Source organism: Phlebotomus papatasi, chromosome 2 (assembly GCF_024763615.1).
Source record: "Phlebotomus papatasi isolate M1 chromosome 2, Ppap_2.1, whole genome shotgun sequence".
Taxonomy (NCBI): Eukaryota; Metazoa; Arthropoda; class Insecta; order Diptera; family Psychodidae; genus Phlebotomus; species Phlebotomus papatasi.
The window spans coordinates 16,857,551-16,877,901 of NC_077223.1; the positions used below are offsets into that span (position 1 = coordinate 16,857,551).

Here is a 20,351-nt window from a genome sequence, read left to right on the forward strand (position 1 = left end):
TAACAAATACTTCTAACGAAAGTCGATTTTCTTAGCCCGTTACTCTTTTAAATCCTTTAACTTATAATAGATACACTTATTTACTCGACAATATAGATCCTATGGGTAGATAATCTTGAATTCAGGCACAGAACTACCTAATCTTGCAAATCTTGCTATTTTTGTATTTAACTAGGTCAATAACCCGAAAAAAAACAAAATTCCAAAATTCAAAATTCCAAATTCTTAAAAGTGTCATAGGGGTCATAAGTACTCCCACGATTGCACCCGTGCTTGTTGGAGGAAAAGGATTTTTTTTTGTATTTTCCTAAATTACTTTACAGCTACACATCCTCGTTATTCTCCATATAATTTCGTCACTTTCAGAATTTTGACCAATCGGAATTTTGAATTTTGGGACCCATTTGAGATTTTGACTTTCGGGATTTTGGCTTTACGGGAATATGGGTTTTTGGAAATTTGATCCATTCATGTTTCTGGGTTTCTGGATTTAAGCTAATTAGGGATTTTGGCTTTCGGGATTTGGGCTTTTCGGGATTTTGGCCAATTCGGGATTTTGTCTCTTCGCGAATTTGGCTTTTCTTGATTTTATCTTTCGAAATTTAGGCCGGCACTAAAGTGACCATAGGTCCTATTAAACTGATTTAATCTTTATGAAACTACTGAAAAGTCTTCAAAAAAATCATTAGACTAAAAGAGCTAATATTCCTTGATTTAAAAAAATAACTACAATGATTTTTCGGTCTGACGAGATGTAAATGTAATAGACAGTGGACAGAAAAAATACACTTATTAGGACCTTTTGGAAAAAGAAATCCACAGGAACTGTTCTTTGAGAAAATTCTGTTTTTATCCCATATCTGCGCCGTTTTCTATAGATTTAAATAAGCGGTACAATAACGTTCTCACATTTCTCATTCAGGTAAGACCGTCTTAAGACGGCCATCATAAATATCACATTTATAGCGATTAACTCTTTCCGGACCAAAACATATCCAGCGAACGAATTTCAGTAAAACTCACTTTATTGTATGTCTTAAGTGGTCAAATATGATACTTTTGTAGAGAAAGATTTTTTTCCGCCTCTGGGAAATTGAAAAAACTCATGGGTACTCTCGTTTCCAAAAGAACAAGTTTGAACAAGTTTTTTGAAAATTTAGGGAAACATAATTTTTCGAATTTATGCAATCTGTAATTGTTAGTTATTATACTTATTGACCCCAAAAGGTTTTTCCTTATTCTGTTCTAGAAATATCAAAAAAGTCACAATATCTCCAAGGAAGCAGAAAATCGAAAATTCACGATTTTTGACCAAAAATATCTTTGTTCAGGAGTTAATTGGGATCCTGCAAAAATATCCTAGATTTGGACATTCTTATAGTTTGTAATCATCCACAAGAATTGGATTTTTATCGATTCTAAATAGTCCAAAAAAATTCTTTTTTCCATTGGTACCCAGAGTCCCAAAGGAGAAGAAAGAGTTAATAATTCAATCCTAAGTAATTTTTTTCCAAGAAAGCTTGAGTGATAAGAAATTAAAGCAGTTAAGCCATATGGCTAAGCCTTACGGTGCTATGATACTAGGATTTTCACAATTTAATTTTAAATTCAATTGAGCCAATTGAGCATTATAAGATTTATAGAATTTACTTGAAAATTCTCACAGCCAGGACACATTTTACAAGAAATTTGCTCAATTTTAAATAGTGCCGCGAGATTTTTGATTGTAAATGATTCCGGAAAATATGTGATAGTACTTAAAATGTCTTATAAGTCACTTATCTGTTAAGCAAAAGAATCCCCAGAGCCAGAAGAAAGGGCTCTCATACAGTCTTGTTAAAAATCTGTATGAAGTCATCCCAACTGCGATTTCTTGACACAACAATTTCCTTCAAATTGCTTTGGAGGAATTCAGCAATTTACTCTCGATACTGAACCTTTACTCGCGTATAAGTTTATCTCTGATCACTGTATACTTATTTTATTTTTTCAGCCACAAATAATAATTAATTGCGAGTGAATAAATTTAATAAGAACAATTTGGTTCAAAAGGCTACTTGTTCAACTGCAATAAAATTGAAATTAACGAGCAATTTTAACATTTTAATTTGCTGAATTCAAATTTAATTGAGCAACTACATTTACGCCATTTTAGCACGTTTAAACATGTTTTGGTGGGCCAAGTATTAGTTTATATCAATAAATAAGCGAAATTCTATCAATTTAAATGATTTTTAATGCAAAATAATTCATGGGAACAATTCATCTGAAAATTAAATTGAATTTACAAATTGAAGAAATCCTAGTGTGATAGCACGGTTAGGTTTGAAATCCGTATAAGAGATATCGTCTTCCGGGTTTCGCTGATCCTCCTATAAGCCTTTATTGTCTCGGTCTAGGAGAATATTTCCTTCTTTTGCCCTCACGCCTTCATCCCTACTAAAACGATGTTTTTTTTTAATTGAGTTTTCTCCTATTCTTAAGTGGAACTATTATCTCATTATAATGCAATTTACTTTGTGGAGCTCAATTATATTATGCTGAAGTTCAGTTCCATTTAAAAATATGAAAAATTCCCCTATTTTTATATTTTCCAATAAAATTAAGTAACATAAAAAGGACATAAATTTAATTCTTTTCCGATAATCAACATTTTGTATTAGAATTGAGAATTCTGATGGTGTCTTACTTTCTCATGGAAATTTGCTAAAGAGCATTCTACCTAAATTATAAAAATTCTAAAAAGCTCAAAAGATTTGAATCTCTGAATACGTCGCCTATCAAAATTTGGGTCATATCATTTAGCAATAAATTTTCTACACGTGCGACTTGAGCACGAAGCAATTGGGTAAAGAGGAGGACAAATAAAAGATAGGGTAATGAGAACTTGTTCTCTTCTATGATAACAAAGTTGAAAGAGTTCAATTCACCCTAAATGTTATTGCCATAATAATTATTGGTAAGGTGGCAAATATTGATTTTCGAGAGAGCGTTAGAATTTTCTATTAGATCAGTATCTGCAAGATTAATTGATTCACTTACTTGTGCTCGAGGTAGCTGTGAGCCATTTTGTCCTTGTTGGACAGCAGACTCGCTTCGAAGCCCAATGAGTTGATTACATCGCAGATAGTCCGTGGTCCTGTCTGTTCATTGCTGAAGCGGAATTTACCGCGTCTGGTGGTGAGTGCGACAGCAGCAAAACTCACTCCCGGACTCTTCAGCACTGTCTGTTCGATTTTGTTGACGCAACTGGCACACGTCATACCCTTGATCTCCACCTCAATCTCACTCTCTCCCGTCCCCGGCTCATCTATCACCTCCGCCGGGAAGCCCAATTCACTGATGGACTGGGCAATGTCTTCAGCTGTGATGTGCCTCGGATTGTACTTAACTTCTGCCTTAGCAGCCAAAAGAGCCACCAAAATACTGTCCACGCCAAAAATCTTCCGGCAATGCTTTTCAATGGCAGCCACGCAACTGGCACAAGTCATTCCTTGAATGTGAAGGAAGCATTTTGTCCAGTTGGCTTCTTTGCCACTTTGAGGACCCCCTAGCATAACAAGAGATTCAGAAAGTGGACGTTTCTGTGTTGGTGGGCTCTTTTCTTTCTCCCTTATTACCCCATCTTTAACTCTCGCCTCAAATCCCATGTCCTCAATGGCATCTGCAATATCCTTTGCCATCCAAATAGCCGAATCGAAATTTACAAGTGCCTCCTTTTCAGCTAAACTCACAGAAATGCTCTTGATCCCTTCCCGCCCCCCAATGGTCCCCTCAATATTCTTTACACAGCTATTGCAAGTCATTCCTTCAATGAGGATCTTCACTTCTTCAACGGAACTACTGAGAATCTGACCATTTTCAATGGGACTCTGATATGGACACTCAAATCCCATATCCTCAATGCTAGCAGCTAATTCTTCTGCACTAGTTGATGTTGGATTGAAATCAATAAATGCCGCTTTATCAGCTAACGATACTCGTATATTGTAAATCCCTTCTTTGGTCCCGATATTCCCTTCGATGTTCCGCACACAAGATTGGCACGTCATCCCAATCACTGGAAGCTTCACGGAGGCCATTGGGCGCTCCAGAAGACCCTGAGACTCTGCTGTGTCGTCATTTGTATCCCTGCAACAACAAATAAAAAATAGTCCATTTTATGTTCCTAAGATTCTCACGGAAACCTTGCTAAAACTGAAAAAAAGAATTTTAGAAGTTTATTAACCCTGCAGCAGAGGCCTATGATTATCCTTGAACTCAGGAATAAGAAAGGTCATTTCCTCTTAAATTTTAAATTTACATCATTGAGTACCCCAAAGATGACTGTTAAATAGACTTGGGAATATGCAGCAGATTAAGATTGAGATTTGTCTATGAGTCGGTTATATTTTTTCGGAACCGTTGCATCAAACCCACTTATTTGGGCTCATTATGCACTCCCAAAAATTGCATTTTTGACTGAATTTTGATGTTTCCACATAGGGTAAGTGTGCCAAATTTCGGCATAGTTGCATGCAAGCGCCAAAGTCTCAAGTTTGAAATGTAATATTTTTAAAACAAATTATTTTTTTTATTCCTTCTTTTTAAGGAGTATTGCTTGGAACCTTGTATACAGTTTATCGTCTTTATTTACTCTAAAACCATTCTTAATACATTTTAAAATGAATAAAAATGTAAGCTTTGGTGTCCTATTTCGGCCACCTTCATTCTCATAATCCCTTGCCCTTCGGTAATTCTTCCAATGTCTTTTTCACGTCTTCTCGTTTGTCAAATGTACATTTTTTGTTAGTCTTTAGCATTGTATAATCTCTAGAGATGTATCAACTAAAAATTTATGGAAATTAAAGGAACAAAAAAGGTGGCCGGAATTGCAAGCTGGCCGGAATTTGGCACACTTACCCTATCATTTTGATACTTGGGTCATCATTTTTACTATTTTATAAAGTGTGTTTAGATATAACACAAGTTAATAATTCAAATAATATCCTTAGTAACTATACATTTCAGTCTTATTTCAATCATAAAAAATTTTATTACGAAAAAAGGCATATTAATTGCATAATTTTAAATATTTCTTATTAAATTTATGTTTTATATTCAATAAGCATCTATTTTACCTTTTACATACCAGTTATTCATGGAAAACTCTGCATTAAAGCCTTTTTTTAAATTCATTTTTTTTATTATTCTTTGGAAGTTTTTCCTATGATTATCGGCTTTAACCTCATGATTACATACATTTCGTCGAAAAAAATCTAAAAGTAGTCCTAAATGAAACTAAAAGAAACATAAAACTACTAGTTTTTGAACTTCTATGTGTTACTTTGTATATCACATAAGTTAAAGCTTTATACAAATTTCCAAGTAATAAAATAACATCAAAGTAATTAAAATAGCATACAAAAATCACCATATTAGTGATATTTAAGCATTAAATATTACTTATAATAAGAGCTTGTGTTGCCTAATCGGTAGGAAAAAAATATTAACACCCGAAATTGTGAAGGTTTTCTCTAGTTGGCTAAGTGCTCGATTTTCGTTTGAAACTCAATTTCGAGGTTAAAAAACAATCTAAGTGAAAAGTTATACATGGATGAAAATGTAGCTTTAATCAGCCAAAACAGATTGTTAGGGACAGTCCTAGTTTTCCAGATATTTTTGATTAAACTTGCTAAAAAGTTCGATTTTTCCGTATTTTCTGACATATCTAAGACTACAGCGCCCCCGGTGTTAGTTGTAAGAACTCCATCTGTCCAAAGGATTATCGGGCATGTAAAGCAGAACAAATGTTCCCATATTAAGAAATAAATCGGTTCAGCAGAATTGGAGATATAGGCACCCAAGTATCAAAAACGGTAAAAACCGTTTTACCTAGATTCCAGGCGCAAAATCCAAATGAAATCAAAATTATAAGTATTTTCGTAAATCATTTGCCCTTAGTAATAGAAAAAATACCATGAGAACCCAGGGACAAAAAATAAGTTTAAAATGGTTGCACAGTGTAATTGTGTACTCTAAAGATGATTGTCGAAAAGGCTTGGGAGTATGTAATTCCACTTTATGCTTGTTTCATTGATTTGGAAAAAGCATATGATCGAGTGCCGAGAGAACAACTTTAGGATGTACTGTACGAGTACGGACTTTACAGCTGAATGTTGAAACGAAGAATAACTTCATTTGGCTTTTTAAGAAGCTGTAAATAGAATGAAAGCCTTATTTCTTTTCTTTAAATCCACTAAAGTGCAAATTATATCAATTTGGTATCATTTAACAGTATGTTCGTGAAGAATTTACAGATCGATGTGGACAGGTTTATTCCACCTTTAAGCCAAAAATTATACCTCCGAAATCGGGGGTCTAATTTTTGGCTTAAACGTTAATCCACTATTTAAATTTTATCTCTCGTTCAAACATTAGAAAAAGGTGGATCATCCTCGAATTATCTTTATACTTCGATTCAACATTCAGCTGTTATTAACTATCTTCGTGTAAACGGATCCAAGTTGGATGGCTTTCGAATGGGTCTTGAACTACGTCAGGGATGTGTTCTATCGCCATTATTGTTCATACTATTCATGGACAAGAATTTGGAATGCAACACAATCGGAGGCAGAACGCGATACGCATTGGGGATTTCGGGGTAAGTCATCTCCTCTTTGCAGATCATTTGGTTCCTTTTGGATCTTCGGAAGAAGAGCTTCAGTGCGTATATGTTCGATTTGAAAATGTTTAGCTTGAAACAGGTATGAAAGAGAACGTGTATAAGTCGGAGGTAATGGTGATTTCCTAGGGCACTCAATGGGTCAAGTGGTAGAGCACTTGCTCTACGATACAAGTCTTCCGGGTTCGAATCCCCTTTACGTTACCAGGAATTCTTCTGGCATTAAAGGTATTCGAATTCCATCCAGTAAGCTTCATTCTACTTGATTCTACGGAGTATGGGATTGGGGTAGTCAAGAAAAAAAAATAATAATGAATGTCCCGAACTCCTCTTGCGGGAAGGCCTAAGTTCCTCTATAGAACGTTGTGTCACCATTATTATTATTAATGGTGATTTCCCGATAACCTATACAATGCACTCTATATGTTAAAAGAGTCTCACTGGAAAAGCTGGAGAATTTCAAGTATATCGCGGTGTTATTTACGATCACTACTCTAAAAAAAATGTTTTGTTAAACGAACAAATGGATTTTGTTGAAATTTTGTTAAAAGGATGTTATTTACCAATTTGACAAAACTTTTTCTTATATTTTACATGGAGAAACACCCTTTTGACAAACTTTTAACAAGATCCAGTTGGCCACCGATTTGACAAAACTTTTCCATATTCTGTATGGAAGAACATCCTTTTTACAAACTTGTCTTGTTAATTTGACAAAACATTTTTTTCAGAGTAGTAATGGTAAGATGGACGCAGAACTCTTGTCGCGGATCGGTCAAGCTTCTGTAGCAATGAGGGAGCTTGGCAAAAGCGTGGTTAGGAAGACCAAGCTTTAGTCTTTCGGCTAAATTATCGGTTTCCAAACCTGTATTCATTTCTGTTCTCACCTATGGTCATGAGATTTGGGTAATGACTGAAAGTATACGATCGCAAGTATAAGTTGGAAAGATGAGGTACTTCCGGGCGGTTAAGGGAATCACTCGTCGAGATCGAGTGAGAAACGTAGCCGTTCGTGAGGAACTAAGAGTTGAGGAGTTACTTCTTCGGATTAAGAGATCACAACTTCGATGGTATGGGCATGTTCAGCGCATGAATAGAGGAAGATTCCCCAGGAAAGCTATGCAAGCCATTGTGAGAAGACGGACGAGAGTAGCACCTCGTACATGTATGTAATGGGGCTGCTTCCGACTTATCATTGTCGGTATCATCGGGAAAATGGTTTGTCATTTACCTCATTTGCATATCTATCATAAATAGTACTGTTTGTTTTATAATTATGTATATTTTTAGAAGTCGCATCATTTACCATTTACAGGTTCACAACCGATTTAAACCAATTCACAAATTACTTTAAAACAATAATATTCACGATAATTCCCAATAATTCAAAAAATGTTCACAATATTCATAATATTTACGCATAAAATTGTGATTTTGCAATATTTGCAAAAATGTTGTTCTGTATTCATCAACAGTGTATCTTGGAGAAGATCGCATTAAGTTAAATAACCCCTATAATCAACTGTGCTGTAGAATTATTTTGCATGATCATTTTATTTTATAATTCTTTTCAAAATTCATATTTTCTAGATTAAAATTAAACTAAAAGTCAAAATTAGTCACTATCTCCCTGATATAAATGAACTATTGAGGGGATTGAGGGCGTATGACAAAAATGATAAGATAAGTTGATTCTCATGGGAACACTATCACATTCACTATCATTTTCAATCGTGTTGAGAGAAAATTACCTAATTAACCTAACACTTTCATTTTCCACCAAAAATTCCTCTTTAGTCTCCTCCATGGTTTTCATATTATGATCTTTTCACTGATCTCTATAATGTCTGCTACAATTAGCACACATCTGGTAATATAATAATGATATTGAGTAACAGATCGTCTTCGGCAAAGTAGCTAGAAAATGTCTGAGTGAGAACTAAAACTGCCAGATGAATTTTCAACACAATAGACGTCCCAGATTCTCACTTTATGCCCAGAAAATCCCACCAGAGTCAGAGAGACATGAGAGAGAAAAATATAACCAATCGCGACATTCATTGATAACATTCAGAGATTATTACACTTTCCAGTGTACACAAATGCTGGAGAAGTGATAAAGATTCAACGCGAGACTCAATTACACTTTTCTTTATCATTTTATAATATTCAAGCAGTCATCTTTGCAAAAATGTGTAACAAAAAACGGATTTTCCCGCTAATTATTTATCCTAAGAAAAAATTAACGTCTGGAACACAGCTTAGAGTTAAGACATTTTGCAGAACTAATTAACAGGCAACATCACGAGACACAAGATGTGATCGAATACATTGAAAAGTATCATTGAATTTTCCCACTGTCCCAACCAACATCAAAAGCGAACTTAAGTTACATTGAGTGTTTCACAGATAGATATTCGATCAACGTGGAAAGGTGTGTTTGGTTACATTTTTTATATTAACTCAAAAAAATCATTCAAAAAAAATAATTTAGAAAGTTTCATTGAAATACCACTTTATACCATATTCGGCTACCGAATGAACCTACAAAATCTACCAACAATATCTCATAATAGAGCAATTGTTGCGCAAAGTTGAGCATATTCCAAATAAATCAATCATAGTGTAAATTATTGCAATGATTCATTGTAAAGTCAGCAAGATACTTTTACTGGAAAGAACGGATATGTTTTAAAATAATATACTGTGATGAATTGTTGAGGTAATCTGTACAGAACATTCCACTTGTAGAGTGTTCTTGAAATCCAACAATTCACCTTAAAATCAATTGAGATAGCGTTTGAATTGAGTTGAGGTTATTTAAAAAATAAGCTGCTGTATGTTTGAGTTCGAGCAGTAATAAAATAGAAATAGTTTATTCACTACATGAAAGTATGTAAACCAAACATTTATAATGAAAAACGTTATCATATTCCATATTATTTAACTTTTTAAATAATTAAAAATGAAACATTTTTCTAATACAAAAGAAATTTTTGGAAATAAACAAAAAAAAAGTCAAGAAAAGAAATATATTGAGCTGAGCATGCAATCAATAACTTTTGCTGTGACGAAAGCCTTCTGTTGCTAACACACATAGTAAATGGTTTTGATTAAAAAAGATCATATATTCCGTCAAATTTAGCAAGTATTTTTGAAATTAATAATAAAAATATAATAAAGGTGGCACAACATTCCATGAAGGAACTAGGCCTTCCCGTCAGGGTATTTCTAGACATGCATTATTATTTTTTTCTTGTACGGGATGAGGTTGTCAGTCCCATGCCCATGGAATTAAGTGCAGTAAAGCTCACTGGATGCAATCCGAACACCTTTAACGCCAGAAAAATTCCTGGAGACCTAAAGGGGATGCGAACCCGGGACACTTGCATCATAGAGCGAGTGCTCTACTACTTGACCCATTAAGTGCCCATTTTTGAAATTACTAATTAGAATTATTAAAAGAAAAGGCAATATTTATGGAAATTTAACAATTTAGGACTGAAAACTTTATCTTATTGAATGGAGAAAATTATGTTACAATTGAAACTTAGGGAAATGTGGAAGAGTTCAACAAAAGGAACGTTTGATTTAAAAAAAATCTTATTTCTTTGGAAGGAATAGAAGAAAACCTTTCCTGTTATTAAAGGGGCACCAAAAGTCCCCCTATTTGCACAAAAATCATTAAGTTTGCGAAGTGTCTCCTTTAAGTTTTGCAAATCATTTTAGAAAACTACATCATATTTGGTTTTACGGTAATAATAAGATATCTACCGTTGAATAAATTCTAAGACAGTTCTGATTCTGACAATTTTGCTTTAGGTTCTGAAAATACGTGGGGAGCAGTTTCATAAAAACTGATGGGAAAATATTGTCTGCCCAATAATTTACTATTTTAATTAAAAAAAACTTAAAATTATCTTTTAAATGTTTTGTTAGCTTTAAGTTAGTAAAATTTTAATTTTCAAAAACTTGTTTTCTTAAAACACATTTAAATAAACAAAGAGAAAGCAAAAATATTCTTTTAATCTTTTTTAAGTGCATATAAACTATAAATTTATTTGAAATATATTCTTTCGAATATTTTGTGCAAAATTTAATGGTGGTTTCAAGTTCAAAAGTTAGAACTACAAAAGACCTTTCATTCGTTATAAATTTATCAAAATTAAGCAGTGAATGAGGAAAAAATGACAGTTATCTTATGTTTTCCGCCTTATAAATAAAATTACTAAAATTTCTTATTAAAATCCTTTACTCGTTTTCTTTTTATGAAATAAGATCCATCTTGTATAAACCTGCTTCGCAATGTAGGACTTTCTACCATATAGGTGAAATCATCTTTCCCATAATAAATCAAAGAAATTATAAGATTTAGGAAAAACCGTCAAAGTTCGGCGGAAGAAAGCACCTTTGAAAATTCTGATTTTCCCTAAAGCTTTGAACTCAGACTTCAAATGCTCCAAGTCTTCCTCTGATCCATCCTCTGAGTAGAAAACTTTTCTGAAAACAAGAATCTTTCTAAGCTGCACTCTTTTCCCCAACTCTTCATCGATATTTTCCTATAACTCGTTTGGAAATATTTGAGATAAAGGATTATTGTTCCCTAAATTCATCTGTCACTCACATGAAATTATGTTTTACTTCTATTTATCATCTCTTTGTCCCCAAATAAAATAAATAAAGTATCCATGCAGAAGTTTACCTATATTCAAATATTTTGTAAATGACAGTTTTAAATTTTTGTCATAAAACAATTCCAATATGATTATAGCCATTATAACTAAAACAGATAAAGAAAAGTATTGATAGATAACACTTTATCAAAGTTTCAAAATTAAATTTTGAATTTATAATTGAAAATAAACTGTCATAAAATATCGCTTTTTAATAAATTAGAGAATAAGGCCATAAGTATTGATAGCCTTTAGGACCTTTAGGACTAAAGGCTGTTTCATCTTATATTGTTTGAGGGATTAATTTGAGAGATCAATCAAATCCCTAAAAGTAAAAAAAAATCATTGATTCTTTTTAATATTATATAAATTCTTTAGAATACTACCCTCAAAATTAAGAAAAAAAACCTTGAATTGCAAATAATGAAAATTTGCTAAAGATAAGATTGTAGATCCTGAAACAGTTTTACTCTTTTACAACTAGAATTTTGTTAATCTCTTCTAAGCTTTTACTACATCTCTGGGGGAATCAGTGGCGCAATAGGCAAGACCGTTGGCTCTTGGGCGGATCGATTCCCCGGCTCGACTTACTGTTGTGAGTTCGAGTCCCGCCCGGTGCAAAGATCTGAATGTCTAATTTAGACAATTTTCATATGTTAATAACGTAATATAATGCACCGCCTACGCGCAACAACTCCGGGAGCGTAGAAGAAGCATCCACAATGCGGGGAAGGCGCTCCTGGGCGAGTCTACAAACGGACTAGCAGGTTCTTCTAACACGGGATATGGACATTGTAAAAATGATTACCTTTGTAATGAATATATCTCGATACGATTAATAATAATAATAATAATACTACATCTCTTATAGGACAGAGTAGATACTTTGCGCCACTTTAAGTTTTAATGACCTTGCAAAATTTGAAATTCTCATCAGATCAAAATGAACTGTCATATGGAGATGTTTTCAAAAGATGTCTATTTACTAAGAGACTGCTTATGATTTTTTGTAAAATTCATTGAAAAAAATGCATTTTTCCCAATTTATGTATGTTTTAGTATTTTTCACGACTTATTTTTTAATTAAATTTTAATTAAATACAAGATTATATTAACTCGTAGAATACTAAAATGAACCATGATATTCGTGTTGTAAGGTAGATTTACTTATTTTTTAATTACTTATATTTCATTTTAGGTGGTGTAAATAGCTTAGAGAGAATTGGGAAACCATTGAATAGGGATACCTTTTCTCCTATTCTTCTATTTTTAAAAGGAATTTAGGCTTATCACAATGTAATTTAGCTTTACAATTGGTTAATCGAGCTAAATTATATCGTCTTAAGTTCCAGTTCCATTTCAAAATAAGAGAAAGAAACCCTATTTCAAAGTTACTGCAATTCAAACATGCAAAACTTCTCCCTACTCCACCCTACAAGCTTTTTCCGAAGCTTGGTAGTTCTGAGGCACTATCTAATATTATTAGGGCTAATCTAGGCTTTGAAAGTGGTTATAAAAAATATTTATCAAATGAAACTTTACAAATTTCCTCATAACAGAAAATAATTCTATACTAATAATTTGATAATTTTTTCAAACACTTTCAAAACCTTGATCGGCAGCATTACGCCCTAGACACAATTACGACTTAAACCAAGAGACGGCTTAACGTAATTATAATCAAAATGATCAAAACAATGATTTGACTAAATTCTCATCTGTTTCCCACTAACTAAGCTGTCTCTCGGCTTAAGTCGTAAGTCTGTCTATGGCATTAGCCCTATTAATATAAGATAGTGGCATAGAACTGTTTTTGACTATCTTTCTATAGCTTAGAACGTCAACAGCACTTAGAGCGGCACTTTTATGAATACACGTCTATAATTCCTTCTCTGATAATTTTCAAAACAACACAAGCTAAAAGATTATCAAAATAAGTTTGAATGAAGAACCGGTATTTGTGGAAGTTCTGAACGAAAGCTGTAATTTATGCTCAGTTCAAAATAATAAACAAGAGATTCCCAAGGTAGATATTCTACGTGTAGCAGTTCCCAAAAACCCACAATATTACGCCACTATCTTCACCTTTTTCTCTAAATTTCCTACATTTTCTCATGACTTCTTCCTAGTATTTGACTGCCAATGTAGCTCAAAGAAAACACGCAATACTCCAGGTATTGAACCATAATTTGCTAGATTTCATGACTTGAGACTTATTAGCACTTGATTGTGGAGAATATCAACTCATGAAGCTGTGTAAGTGTCTAAAATTCCAAGAGACTTTTGCAGAAAAATCCATTGAATTTTTCCCTCTCTTTCTCTTTATTCAACAAAATTGTGTCTTTGAGACCTACTTTATGAGTATATACCTCCAGTTTCTTCCACTCTTCACTCTCACAAAATGAAACAATTTCTTTTACTTTTATATCACTTTTCATTTACACTTTCAAACATAATGAAAGCTGCAAAAAACTTTAGTATTTTTTTCAGAGTAGATTTTTTTAATTAAAAAAAACTACAACTCATATCTTTAATTCTCAAAAAAATTCTTTCAAAAGGTGTTTTCTATTTGTTCTTCATCGTATATATAATCAGAGAAACAAAACAAACACTGTGTCTAATGATAAGAGAATCGTGCTTTACGGCATATTTCCGCAATTGTGGTCTTTATAAAAAATTACCAGTAATAGATCAATTTAAGAAGGAATATTTGAGGTGTAAATTGAACATTTGGTGTGTATTTTACTGTTGATTTTTCTCTGATATTGATGGATCAAATACTATTATCACGTTCCACCCACGCAGTTCCCATCAAAAGACACCCCAGGAGGGTGAAAAGTGTGGGTGGAAATGGCAAGAATCGTGGGTGTTTGGAGAATCTGAGGAATTCCTCTATATCGCAACGCAATATACCAGGAAAATTCCGAAGCACACGAATAGAGTCCTTGATCGAATTAATATTGAGTTCAGCATGGTATTCAACTTAACTATTCACTTTTTTTTGTACTCATTCAAGAGAAAACAACATTACCTGACACACTATTAAAAAAAAAGTATTTCAAAAAAGCACTTTACAAAAGATAAACCATCCAATTAAAAATCCGCATAATTGAGGGAAAAAACGGGCACTATCTTGATATCTAAATTCTGAATCTTCAAAATTACCCACTGAAAAAAAGCTCTAAACAAACACAATCTCCACACTTTACCAGACTGACCCCTTTTGAAAGGTCAATCTGGATGGAAAAATTGAGGGAGAAAAGTCAACCCACCTCGTATCATCTTCATCAGACAGTCGCGAATAGCGAAAATTCTCCTTGAATTTTGCGAAATTCATCTCACATGGAAAAATTCCAAAAGCTCGATCACTCAACTAAATCCAGCCACAAATCTTCTCAAAAGCAACAACCAAAAAAAAAAGAGTCTTTGAACTTGACCACAGCACAAGAACAAGAAAAAAAGAACCACCAGAAATTCCTCAAGCGGTTTGGGGAACCCGATTTATCTGAGGTGAACGGGAATAATTTTGGACCACAATCTCTCGCACTTTGGGTACCATTTGGAACCTAATACTATCTTTTCTGCACACTCCACCCAAAAACTCTTTGCCTTTTGCACTCGGTCAGAGCATCTGATCCACACAAACTCACAAACAACACTGACTGAGGAGCTTAAGTGTGGTGCTTACTGGAGAAAATCCGTGAATGAGTGTGAAAAACAGATATGGAGAATGGAAGTGACTGCAGGCGAAGGTAAGGAGAGTTTGTAATGTGCTCGGTTGAATATTAATGAACTCGCTTTATGCTTAATACTGAGTAACTGAATAGTGAAAACGTTGAAAGATAATAATAATATATTTATTTATGTACTGAGCCACAAGGGCCATTTTGAACATTTTTATGTTAATTTGTTTTGTTTTTATGTTATTTAAATTTAAATTAAACAAAATGGGTATTTCGCGAAATTTAACTTAGATTTCATTATACAGATTATTTTTTTTAAAAACGATGAAAGATATAACATCGAAATTTTGTACAATTCTCAAAATAAAAACTACCAAATGAGAAAGTAAGGGAAACTGGTGCAGTAATAAAAATGGGGTAGTTTTACACACTGATTTTTATTTCTACACTACTTGGACTTATGTCGACCATTTCTTCAGTGGAAAAGAATCCGTATAGTATCTATAAATTCATATAGGTCTCGTGTTCTGAAGTCTAAATCTAATTAATAAATCGCAGTGTTTAGAACTACCCCATGTTTACTACTGACCCAGTTTGCCTTTAAGTATGTTTCTAAGTCATTAGTGAAGCGACAGTTCTTCATGCCAGGATGAACTTTTTAGCCAATCACTGTAGAGGATAGTATTCAGTAATAAAGTACAGTGTTGGTCACTTCTAAGATAACTCTCCATCATCTCTTAAGAGCTCAATTCTGAGACTTTCTTTTAGTGAGTCCGACTTGAACTTGCTTTTTAGATGTTTAGATTGAGAATCTCACAAAAGACAGGCGACATCATCTTTTATTTTTGTTAGATCTCTTGAAATTGGACATCAATTTGATAATGATCAATTATAAAGGCGCGAAATTATTCAATCTCGTACATACCGAACAAAAATGCGTGCATCACCCCAAAAAATCAGTTCCAAAAACCCTAATTTTATCGTTTTATCCTTATTTTGTACGAAAAGTAGCAAAAATTTTGTATTTGAATGTTCGCTCCGTACAGTTATTCTAAGGTACAATCGAAGATTCTTGCATTTTATTTCATAGTCCTCTAGTACAGTGTCAATGCCCAATAATGAAAAAATTGAAACTATCCAATAATTAACTAATTCGTCCAATGACAATGACTTACTGTACTATTTTCTTGTAATAATTGTACGCAGAGACGGCACATTTTACGTACTAAGCTCCGCCTATAAATAATTTTAGATCACGTTTCTTTCAGAAACTATTAAACTAAAATTCCAAGACTTTTAGTGAACACTGAGAAAAAAGAGGGTGCGATTAACTTTTTTTCGTCATAACTTTAACACTTTTTAGGTGTAAAAATATATCAACATTTTTTAATGTTAATTTTACACCTTTTTTAAAGGTAAAATTAACATGAAAAAGGATACCTTTTACCCCTAATACACCTAAAAAGGGTAATGTTTACACCGTTTTCGGGTCAATACTGCAGGGTAAAATTAACATTTCCGAAATGTTATTTTAACTTTTTCGGATTTCTCTCACTCAGTGAAATAATGAGATTTTTATAGTTTAAACCCGACATACACAAAATGGGTGTTCATGGCTTTTAATATTTTTTGCTCTTTCGTACACTGAGTGAGAGAAATCCGAAAAAGTTAAAATAACATTCCCGAACTGTTTAATTTACTCTGCAGTATTGATCCGAAATTGGTGTAAATATGCTTTTTAAATGCATTAGAGATTAAAGTTACCCTTTTTTATTTTAATTTTACCCTTAAAAAGGTGTAAAATTAACATTAAAAAATGTTGATATATTTTTACACCTAAAAAGTGCTAAAATTTGAGGAGAAAAAGTTAATCGCACCCTCTTTTTTTCTCAGTGTAGAACTTTTAAAAATAATTTCATTTTTTCTGGCAACCAAAATTTATACGAATTTTATTGAGCGTAGCATAACTCTTTTTGCAGTGCAAGACTCTTTAAGGCCCGTATATACAGAAGCTTCGATATATAATGTAAACGAATTATTTTATTAATTAATAATACAGAAATTCGTAAATTATGAGTAAACAACACGCTAAATTTCTATTTAAAAAAATACAACAAACTCTTTCATGAAATTTTTTTAACGCAGTCATAAGCAAAAATTGATTTTTAAGATCTTGAATATTTCACATCAAACGACATATTTTTGATCTATTCCTAAACTCAAATGGCTTTATAAATAAAAAAAATTAAACCTCTTAGGTTTAAAAAAAAAGTATATAACTTAAATTAAGTTCTGAAATTTACATTTAAAAAAATTAAAGAAAAAGTCAGACAGGACAATATTTCTCGGAATAGGTTCATCTGAAATCCAAAAATCAACTATTTCCTGTTAACTGATGAATTAAACTAGTCCTTGAACGAAAGATTAAAAAAAAATGAAGTTTGCATTTTTGGGAGAGTTTTATACACGAAAATACAATATTTGAGGTATTTAACATCACGTTTCGTCTTGTAGAATAATTTGTGGTCAAGTAAACATAAAATCCTTCGTTCTATGACTAATTTAGCTCATGAACTAACAGAAAATATTTGCATTTTTAATATCAGATAACCCGACTCTGAAAAATCTTGTCCAGCGAAAAGTAAGTAGCTGAATTTTAAGAATTTTTAAATGAAATTAATTTTTTATTATTCTAAAAAAATTGAGAAAATATTCTATTTTTCTAATCTTCTTGGTCCACGTAACTCCTTAAATGTAAAAAGTTTTATGGGATTCGAAAAAGCAGTATTAGAAAGAGAAAAATGTTAAACCCTGTTCTTACAATAATCTTTATCCCTAGACAGATATACGGCTTTGATAATAATTAAGATCTGCGCTTCTCGGCTTAGCCTTTAATTCAGAATAAGACATTTTTAATTTTGATAGTACTTTTTTTTTATTAAATCTATAAACTTTCTTTAGTACAGAAATAGAGGAAATAGTTAGAAATTTTAATTTATGAAGTCGTATAGTGATTTGAAAATGTATTTCCTTGATTCGAACATTAATATTTTGGGTTTCAAAAATATAAAAACCTTGAGTTTGAAAAAAAAACTTTAAATTTAAAATAAAATATGCACTTAACAGTCAGTGAAGCTTTTCCGCTTTATACTCAGGGTTTTCAATGCTAAGCCGACAGTGGACTTATTGAGAGTGTAAAAATGTAGAGACTAAATAAAATAATATTACTGATTTTATCTTAAACAAAAGAAAAATTAAGGAAATATACTTTTAAGTTTGAAGGAAAAAATGCTTTAAGAATTTAAATTTTCTATCTCCTATGAATTTTTTAAGATTTTAAAGTTTTGAATGTAATTCGTCTAAAGTTAACTGAAGCAATCAACTTATAATAAAATAATAAATAAAACGATTTATTTTTGAATATAATGCGAACTTAAGATTAATTTTGGTTTTTTTTGGAGTTTTATAAATTTTACAATTTTTTTTATATTTACCAAGTATTAATAGGCGCAATTTCTAATTTACGAATTTGATTGATTTTTTCTTAAATTTATATTTCTATATTTAGAAATATTAGCATTAGTAAGGGTATTAAACCTCTAATCCGAAACCCAGTATACACTTCTAATATGGAATCTGATCCTAATAAGAATCTTAATGAATTGGATTGATTCATTGGGAAAACCTCAACGAAAACTAATTCACACACCAAATAATTTATTCACTAAACTCAATTATTTGCTTATCAATTCCGAAGAAAACGAGATTGAGAAGTCTCCAAATCCGTTTGTTGAAAGATAATTTCAAATTAATGTGAAATCCCGCCAAGATGACTCACACTCTCGGTTTTGCCTACCTTTCGGCGTTTTTTCCCTCCCACAAACTTTTCAATCACAATTTTGGAGATATTTTATGAAATATGACTCCAATTAGTCCAATTCCATTGATAATTTAATTAATTGATTGGTACACAATGTTTCAGAATTGATTGGCGGGAGTTACGATCAGTAATTGATAAGAAAACTTGACAAGAAACAGCTGAAATACGAGACATCTTTATCGCCCTCAACAAAGTGCACAAAGAAATGATAAAAGAACGAGGTACAATTCCAATTTCTTTCCTCTTTCTGTATTTCCAGTACCCTCAAAGTGTTCAAGAAGTCACAGAAGACTCACCTTATGTCCAAGGGATCCACCGAAGTGGGAAAAGTCCCAGAATCCTCAGAAATGAGAGGATTTGCTGCAGAGCAGTCAGTATCTGAAACAGATGGGAAATTTGATTATTCCTCCACGAAGATACTGGAAGTTTCTCATTAAATGTGACCTTGCGACTTACCTCGTGGGACAATAAGCTGTCCTGTGTCCATTTCTCCAGCTTCTTCGTGGAAATATCAAACACTTTTCACTAATCCCTTCGATATTTACAAATAAGTTCATTGATCTTTTGATAAAATTCAGTTCACTTTCATTTTTCTTGGGGACAACTTTTAGCAAGACTTTCACTCGCGCTTCCACGGATTGCAAACCTCGCCAGGTGCTTCGAGACGTGCTGGGTAGCGTGTTTGGGGCAGAGGTTGACACAGAGTGGGAGTATTTGGGGATTTCGTGGAGGAAAATGCGAGAAAAACTCAAGCGAACAAAAAAAATTGATGTCACTAAGTGACATCTCCAGTTTTTCTTCTTCTTCTTCCTTTTTATGCTACCCGGCGGAACACGTATTCAGACGATAACAGAATTCCTTACTGTTCAGACCTGAACATGAGGAAGTTAAAGGAAACCTTCGTGGAACTATATGAAAGATTATTTAAAAATTGCACAAGTACTAACAAAAACATACACTCAATTAAAATTAGGTAACCCACTTAGAATATGGAACGACAAAAATCCACCTAACTTGCACTTTTTCCCACCCAATTTCCCACATCACTCGACACAATTCAATTTTAGTATAAAAGATTGTAATTATGTGAAATAAAGTCACTTATCACTTCGTCATTCAAGAAGAAGAACGAGTAAGTCTTTTTCTTATACGTGAGGCAGAGATTTTGAGCGCATTTTTCATTAATTCGCTCAGTATCTACCTCACCATCACTAAGAAGATCACTGTAGAGCGAACAGCTCGTAATCTTCTTGGCAACACTGGACTCATCCTACAATCAAATTCTTGAGCACCAACTCTTCCATTCTAAACCTTGTCCTCTACCTAACCGTTTATAAGATCCATCCCCTATACATGGTCCTTCGAGCCGGATATGAACCAGCGACCTATGGTCCTTCGACAATCCTACCAGTAATCCTCCACTGACTATCATCTCTTATACATTTACATCT

General features: G+C 32.9%; 1 protein-coding gene across 4 annotated transcripts in view; it reads right to left on the reverse strand.

The window, feature by feature from the left end:
- LOC129802818 (copper-transporting ATPase 1) overlaps positions 1–19,698 on the reverse strand; it is a 69,998-nt gene extending 50,300 nt beyond the window's left edge. For 2 of the 4 annotated variants that reach the window (XM_055848919.1, XM_055848921.1), the window contains exons 1-2: positions 14,610–15,003; positions 3,043–4,131 (exon numbers count right to left, since the gene is read on the reverse strand). In XM_055848919.1, the coding sequence (XP_055704894.1) occupies positions 3,043–4,131; positions 14,610–14,674 (1,154 nt within the window). In that variant the 5' untranslated portion in view covers positions 14,675–15,003. Of the gene's footprint in view, positions 1–3,042; positions 4,132–14,609; positions 15,004–19,196; positions 19,279–19,356 lie in introns of those variants that run through there. The other 2 variants (XM_055848918.1, XM_055848920.1) reach the window with 2 other exon arrangements.
- Positions 19,699–20,351: the final 653 nt, after the last annotated feature.